This window comes from Dipodomys spectabilis, unplaced genomic scaffold, assembly GCF_019054845.1.
Source record: "Dipodomys spectabilis isolate Male_0828 unplaced genomic scaffold, ASM1905484v1 ptg000563l, whole genome shotgun sequence".
NCBI lineage: Eukaryota > Metazoa > Chordata > Mammalia > Rodentia > Heteromyidae > Dipodomys > Dipodomys spectabilis.
The window spans coordinates 210,001-217,500 of NW_024871240.1; the positions used below are offsets into that span (position 1 = coordinate 210,001).

Consider the following 7,500-nt stretch of genomic DNA (forward strand, 5'->3'; position numbering starts at 1 on the left):
CTCCAAGAGAGCTGTGTGTGCGTTAATAAGAGAGTTAACCAGTCCGATCCTCACTGCGAGTGTGCCGTATGCTCTGCGCTCGGAGCTGGCTTTACATGACCTGCTGATGGCAGGTTGATCACCTGAAGGATTCAGGTGACCACATCCCCCCTCCCGCCCCCCAAGCTCCAGGGGAAGGTTTCAGAGCCCTGGCAGCTTTGACCAGCCTCTCGGCCTGGTTCCACCTGCCGGAGGCCATGCCCCAGGTCTGGAGAGACGGTCCTGCTCTGGGCTGATGCCCAGCCGTGGTGGGGCCCTTACGGGGCTCTTCCCCGCCGTGTCACCTCTGTGGCTCGCTTCCCGCTCAGCTTCCTCGGTGGCTCCGGATGCTTCGGCGCTAATGTGTGCGCCAGCTGCTAATTAATGGAATCGCTTGGGTCTGGAAACGCGGTGTTCTAATGGGAGGCTACGAAGCACACTCATTAATTCTCAAGTAACGTTGCTCCGGCGTTCTTCTCCTCTTACATTTTTTTCCTCCCTCTCTCCTCGGCTTGGCTTAATGGCTGGGGCGAATCCTTCTCATTCGCCTTTTGAAAGCCACACCAGCAGCCTTGGGAGCTGGGAGAGGGCCTTGGGGGGTGAAGGCAAAGGAGAAACTCCCTGGGCCCCTGAGAGACGGAAGAAGCCCGTGGCTGGGCCGAGAGGGGCCGGGGAGGCGGAGAGGTCAGGTGTGCGGGATTTGGAGGGGGCGTCCTGGCCCGCAGAACCAGGTTCCCAGAGGGCCCAGCTCGGGGAGAAGCCTCCTGTCTTCCCTGCTCCCTGGGACCCGCAGAGGGCTGGAGAGGGACTGCCCAGACGCCGGGTTAGCCCGGGGTCTTCACCAGTCATTCACCAGTCATCCGTCTCCAGAACTTTCTCCGCTTTGTGTCTGCCCACGAAAGCCCTGGTCTGTGGGGCTTTAGAACCTCGGCACCGCGTCCCGCCAGTGTGGCTGCCCTCCCGCAGGACTCCGCAGGCCAGAGTGGTTCCCAAGAAGGCTGCTGAGAGCCAGGGCCTCAGCCCTGAGGACCGGCCTCTACTCCGCCCCTAGATACTTCCCAGCTGTGCGATTTCCCCCTGCCCCCCCCCACCCCACCTGGCGTCCCCCCCCCACACCCACACCCACACACACACTCCCGCTTGGATGTCTGCAGGCTGGGCTGGCCTGTGTCTCAGAGGAGCGAGGTCGCGCGTACGGCTTTCGTCAGGGCCGCCCTCTCTAGTCAGCGCAGGTTCCCTGCTTCCCTTCCCGGAAAGGGACGGTCGTGGTTCCGTCGCCTGCGGAGTCGCTGAGCCGGTCCTGGCCGGCGGGGGGGCGTGGGGCCCGGGCGGTCACCGTGACTCACGGCGGTGTCTCTGTCCCCGCAGGCCTCCAGGTGGTCCTCAACTCCATCATCAAGGCCATGGTGCCCCTGCTCCACATCGCCCTGCTCGTGCTCTTCGTCATCATCATCTACGCCATCATCGGCCTGGAGCTGTTCATGGGGAAGATGCACAAGACCTGCTACAGCCAGGAGGGCGTTGCAGGTAATGGGGAGGCCCTGGGTGGGCATGGCCCGCGGCTGCCCCTCCTCCCCGTCCCCCGCCAGCCCGGGGCCAGCTGGGCTGCGGGAGAGCCGGCGCTCGGAAGCCCCCTTTCCGTTTTCACGATAGCAGATCTCTGCAAAAGGCAAGCGTCCCCCGCCCCAGCACCGCCTCACACCATCTCCCTGCGAGAAACGCGTGAAAAATTAAGAATCTACCCCACATTCTTGACGCTAACGCCGAGTACCCCAAGAATGGCCGCTAGCTAGTGAGCGCGTGTGTCTGCCCAGTCAGATTCGGCCACAGGGCAGAGCCGCGGCGGGGTCGTCTGAGTCACGAGGCCTTCCCGCCCTCCCAGGGCCTGGCCTCGGCCCTCCACGGTCCACGCTTGCGTCTCCGTTCCCAGGCAGGGGATGGAAGGCCCCCTCCGGGGTGGAGAAAGGGAAGGTGTGCAAACTCCCCGACCCCACCCCCGAGACGGCTCCATCTCTCTACCACCGGTCCTGGCCTTCCTGAGGCTCCCTGCTTCATGTCCTTCCACAGAGCTGTGTATTTAGCGAGCAACACTGGCTCGTGGAGCAGTGCCCTGAGCAGCCCCGGGGTTGGGGCTCACAGGAGCCACTGCACACGGCTCTCTTCCATGAACCCCGCACCTCAGCCCAACCGGTGGAAAAACCACCCGAACAGACATGGACAGGGCTCTTCAACAGACCTCGAGAGCAGTTTAGCAGGGGAGTGCATGCAAGGGACAAGGCTGGCTGGGAAGAGAGAGCAATGCCCCCAACCTAAAGGTTTAGCCCTGTTCCATTTGTATGCCTTCCTTTTTTTTTCAAACAAGACCCGTGCTCCGTATTTGGGGCACCTTGGTCAAGAAAAAAGGGGAGCATCGGCGGGGTGTGCCACATCAGAGTCTAAACCGGCCCCTTGGCTTTGCTGAGCAACTGTGAAGCAGAGGGCATCGAGCGATTCATCTCCAGAAACCAAAATAGATGAACGTGGCGGGGCGTCTGGCCTGGTTCGAGGGACGCCCGGGCTGGGTCCCGGCAGCGTTGCTAGGTGACGGCCACGTGATCGTGCACACAAGATAAAAATCACTAAAAAATGAGATGACAGCTAACCTATAAAAATCCACAGTCACGGAACCACCCGGTTGCCTTCCTGCTTTTTGATGGAAAATGTTGTTCAAGAGGAAACTATTTCCTGTCAGGAGAATCTCCAGCTTCTGGGGCTGAGGGCTGTATAACACAAATCATCGTGTTTTAAAACATAATTTTTTTTTGATTGGGAGAAAAAAAAAACAATAACAAACAACGCTTGCCTCCTGCTGGAACGTTGAGGCCTCCAGCCTTGCTGAGACGAATCTCGAGCCCTCGAACGAATAACGCTTCCTCTTCCGCGTACACCCTTCCTCCTGTTGCAGCCAGCCCCGATGTGAACGCGAGCTCAGAGAAGTGGGGTTCCCGGGGCGGGTAGTGGGTGCGCCAGAGCGCCAGGCTAGAAGAGGAAGGCCCCAGAGCGGCGTTAGGCCAGACAGCGACCTGCGAGCTGTGGACTCGGAGTCCCTGGAAAAAGGGGGCCGAGGGACGGGGGGGTTCACGTCAGCTGCCCTGGGCCCACACTCTGGGGTGGGGGCGTCCCCCTCCTTGCTCCCTCCACCCTCTGTCCGCTGGCGACCCACGGACCCAGCTAGAGCGACCAGCCGGCGGCGGGGCCTGGTCCACCTCCACCGTGGCCAGCCAGACACCGCCAACGGCGTGCTTCCCAGGGTGTCGCCCTTTGCCAAGTCTTCCTTTTCCCCCCTTTCTATTCGTTTCCATTTTGCGTTCGATTCAGACTTGGGACCGAATTGCCGTCGTTCATGGGAAAGCACCTTGCGAGACTGGATCCAACGCGCTTTCCTTGACGCGTTCAGTGCTTTCCCTCCCTCCAGGCTGCACTTGGTGCACGTCCGGATCTTGGGATAGACTGGATCTTGAGCCGTGGTTTCCCATGCAACCCATATCAGAAAGCTGTGGACCATCCAGCGAGCGGTGGCCTGCCGGGCCCCCCCTTAGTCTCTCTGTTTTCTCGGCAGGTACAGCGCCATATGCTGAAACCTTTTGTTCCTGTCCGTCCCATCTGTCCGGTGGTTCTCAGCGCCAGGACTGTTCAGTAGCTCTTCCAGCACAGTAATTACCCCCAGAGACAGGAGCAGAATTGCTCCACTGAACCTGGCAATAGAACCACCTGCCTTCCCTTCCCTCCTGAAAGTCAGGACCTGGGGATGTAATTGATGTCTGTCTTCCGAGCTCTCTCCTTGGAGAGTCCTCCCCAGGATTCCAGCTCCCCTCTTGTTCCCTGCCTCTGGGGTTTTACCAGACCCCTGGCGTGACCTCTCCGGCTGGCTTTCTGCCTCCCTCCGTTTGTTTTTAAAGGTTGAGCCCCCACGGCTCCTCCCCACCCCCTCACCCCGGCAATTCCCAGCTCCTCAGAAGAAAACGAGTTCGAGTTCAAACAGCTTGCTCCCGCTTCTGAACGTGCGTTGCTAAGGCCTGCTTGCGCGTGTGCACACGTGGGTTTTGAGTGTTCCCTGTCTCGCTTATTATATATAGATGCCTATTTTTACCAGGCCGTCGCTGCTTCTTAATTGTTCTCCGATCTTCTTCTTGTCGTTCAAGACAGATTTAAGACAGCAGAGCAGTACCTGAACATGTGCCTAATCTTTCTGGATCTCACCCCTTCCTCTCTTGTTCACGAGGCCCCTTCTCCACACACGCCATCTTCTTTTTAACATACAGTCGTAAAACCCGCAGATATGTTTTCCTTTCTTGAAGATGCTCAGAACCGGCCTGGGCAGCCTGCCCCTCCCCCTCGCTTCTGGAGTTTTCTGAGAGGAGGAGGCAGGGGAGCTGTCACCTGGTACAAGACAGGCCGCGTCTCCACGCCACGAAGCGCAGACCCCGAGCGCAAGGAAGAAGCGCGCGTTCCCGGGGTGGGCTGCGGTGGAGTTTCCACCCTCTCTTTCCCCTCCCATCTCCCATCTTGTTCTCTCACGCATCACTCTAGAAAGCCATTTCTAGAGCGGCATTGATTATCTCTTTGGTTCTTGATTTTCCAGCTTCTCCACTCTCATTTCTTAGGAGCATGGTGATTTTTTTCCTGTGATATTTAGGGATGGGGTTTGCTCCTTAGGCTCTCGTCTTCTTCTTCTTCCTCCTCCTCCTCTTCTTCTTCTTCTTCTTCTTCTTCTTCTTCTTCTTCTTCTTCTTCTTCTTCTTCTTCTTCTTCTTCTCTATTTTTGTCAGTCGTGGGGCTTGAACTCAGGGCCTGGGCGCTGTCCCTCCGCTCTTCAGCTCAAGGCCGGTGCTCTACCCCTTGAGCTACAGCGCCACTTCCGGTTTTCTGGTGGTTTATTGGAGATCAGAGTCTCACAGACTTTCCTGCCTGGGCTGGCTTTGAACCGAGATCCTCCGATCTCAGCCTCCTGCGTGGCTGGGATGACAGGCGTGAGCCACCGGCGCCCGGCGGCTCTCTTCTTTTGATATGTCATCTCCCATCTTAATCTGGAAGGCTCTGGCCATTTCAAGAGTCACAGAGAGGGGAGACTAGAGGCAGCCGCTCCTTCAGGGGGCCCCACTCCGGTGAGGAGGGGAGAGCCGGCTCCCACCCTCCACGGTTCAGAACTCAGTGCTGCGGGCTTGTCACGCTGGCCACGGAGCAAGGCGCCCGGCTTGGACGTGAGGCGGCCTTGCGCAGAGTCACCTCAACCCCGGCATGAGCCCGGCGTCCGCGCACCAGCGAACGGACGAACACGCCACGCAGCCCTGGCAGGAGGGCGACACTGAAGCCTGCAGCCACGCAGGTGGAGGTGGGGACGTGGCGGGGGCGAGGGAAGGCGACGGACACGGAGGCACCACGCGAGATGATGTTATGTATTTGAACCTTCTGGAAAAGCGGTGAAGGCAGACCCTTCCGGAAACGCAGTGAAGACAGAAAGCAGACCAGGCTGTTGGGGACAGGAACGAGGGGCAGACTGGAGACAGGAAAGGAGTCGAAGGGGAAGAAAAAGGAGAAGAGGAGGAGGAGGAGGAGCAGGAGGAGGAGCAGGAGGAGGAGTCAGAAGCTCTCAGGGCTGGAAGGCTGCAGACCTGCATTTTCGGCCCGTAGCACCTTTCTCCGTGGACGGCTCATGCTTCTCTCCCCTCTTCGGCGTGAACGGTTCTGCTTCGGAGCCACGCCCCGCGTGAGCCGGCCAGGGGCCTCGTCCTCTGACCAAAGCCAGCGCCCCGGGGCCGCTTGGCTCTCGTGAAAGAACCCGGCGCTGCCCCCCTTCCAGCCCCCGCCCGGGCCGGGCCCTCACCGCGGTGGGGCGGCCACCGGTCCTGCCTTCTTTCCAGCTCCCGCCCGGGCCGGGCCCTCACCGCGGCGGGGCAGCCACCGGCCCTGCCTTCTTTCCAGCCCCCGCCCGGGCCGGGCCCTCACCTCCTTCCAGCCACGCACGCTGCATAGGTCCTCCCTCGCCGTCTCTCCACGGCAGCCCGGACCACGTGGGTCATTCAGCTGACGCCGGAAGGGTCGGGTCTTACTGACCTTCACAGTGACCTCTGGGCTATGCGGCCAGCCCCCGCCCCCAGAATCAGCTCCCCAGCTGGAGACGCCCGCCACCACTTCCTACAAGAGTCCATCCAGGGCCAGGAAGCCACTCTTCTCCTCCGGGCTTGGGGGGGGGCGGGCGCAGGCAGGGCTTGGTCCCGCCGGGCCTGGTCAGGTGTGGCCCGCACTGTTCCCCGGGGCGCGTGAATGGCCGCAAAGCCCACCGTGGACCCACCACGCGCCTGGACAGCGCCAACGTCCGCCCCCCACCCTGTATTCAGAAGGCTTCCCTGTGGAGTGACTTGCGTCCCTCCCCCATAGCACACGTGGAAGATGGGGCGGGCACAGGGCCGGACGGCACCACGGGGTGCGGGCAGCTGGGTGTGAAGCGTGGGAGCCCATGCGCTACCTGAGGGGGTTGGGGGGGAGGGGAGGAAAGGAAAAGGAAGGAAAGGGAGGGAAGGAGGGAGGAGGAAAAAGGGAAAGGAGGGAGGGAGGGAGGGAGGGAGGCAGGAGGGAGGGAGGGAAAGAGGGAAGGAAGGAGGGAGGGAGGGAAGGAAGGAGGGAGGGAGGGAAAGAGGGAGGGAAGGAGGGAGGAGGAAAAAGAGAAAGGAGGGAGGAAGGAAGGAAGGAAGGAGGGAGGGAGGGAGGGAAGGAAGGAGGGAGGGAGAGAAGGAAGGAGGGAGGGAAGGAGGGAGGGAGGGAGGGAAGGAGGGAGGAAGGAGGGAAGGGCCTTCCTGTTCTTTTTCAGGAAATGTTCCCAGCTGAGGGGCCGCTGGGTTCAGGCCGGCCTGTGCCTTGCTTCACCGCCTTTGGCGCGTTGTGCGGCTGCCGCGTGGTCGCCTCCCGCGGGGCCCGCCAGGCCTGCCTCTCACTCCTGTTCTCCTCTCTCCCTCTCCCTCCTCCCAGACATCCCCGCGGAGGAGGACCCCTCTCCCTGCGCCCTGGAGACGGGCCACGGGCGGCAGTGTCAGAACGGAACGCTGTGCCGGCCCGGCTGGGAGGGGCCCAAGCACGGCATCACCAACTTCGACAACTTCGCCTTCGCCATGCTGACGGTGTTCCAGTGCATCACCATGGAGGGCTGGACCGACGTGCTCTACTGGGTAGGTGGGGAGGGCGGGGGGGGGGAGGGCAGGGGGGAGGGCAGGGGGAGGAGGGGACGGGGGAGGGCAGGGGGAGGGGACGGGGGGACCGATGTGCTCTACTGGGTAGGCAGGGAGGGCGGGGGGGAGGGGGCAGGGGGGGGAGGGCAGGGGGAGGGGACGGGGGGCGGGCAGGGGGAGGGGACAGGGGGGACCGACGTGCTCTACTGGGTAGGCAGGGAGGGCGGGGGGGGGGGTAGGGGGCAGGGGGGAGGGCAGGGGGAGGGCAGGGGGCAGGGGG

The 7,500-nt window shown here is 61.8% G+C and overlaps 1 protein-coding gene across 1 annotated transcript in view; it reads left to right on the forward strand.

Moving 5' to 3' along the window:
- The window catches only part of LOC122100097 (voltage-dependent L-type calcium channel subunit alpha-1C), a 220,025-nt gene that overhangs the window by 147,578 nt on the left and 64,947 nt on the right, over nucleotides 1-7,500 (forward strand). The window contains exons 4-5 of the mRNA XM_042670495.1: nucleotides 1,387-1,545; nucleotides 7,024-7,220. Coding sequence (XP_042526429.1) covers nucleotides 1,422-1,545; nucleotides 7,024-7,220 — 321 coding nt within the window. The 5' untranslated portion in view covers nucleotides 1,387-1,421. The remainder of the gene's footprint in view (nucleotides 1-1,386; nucleotides 1,546-7,023; nucleotides 7,221-7,500) is intronic.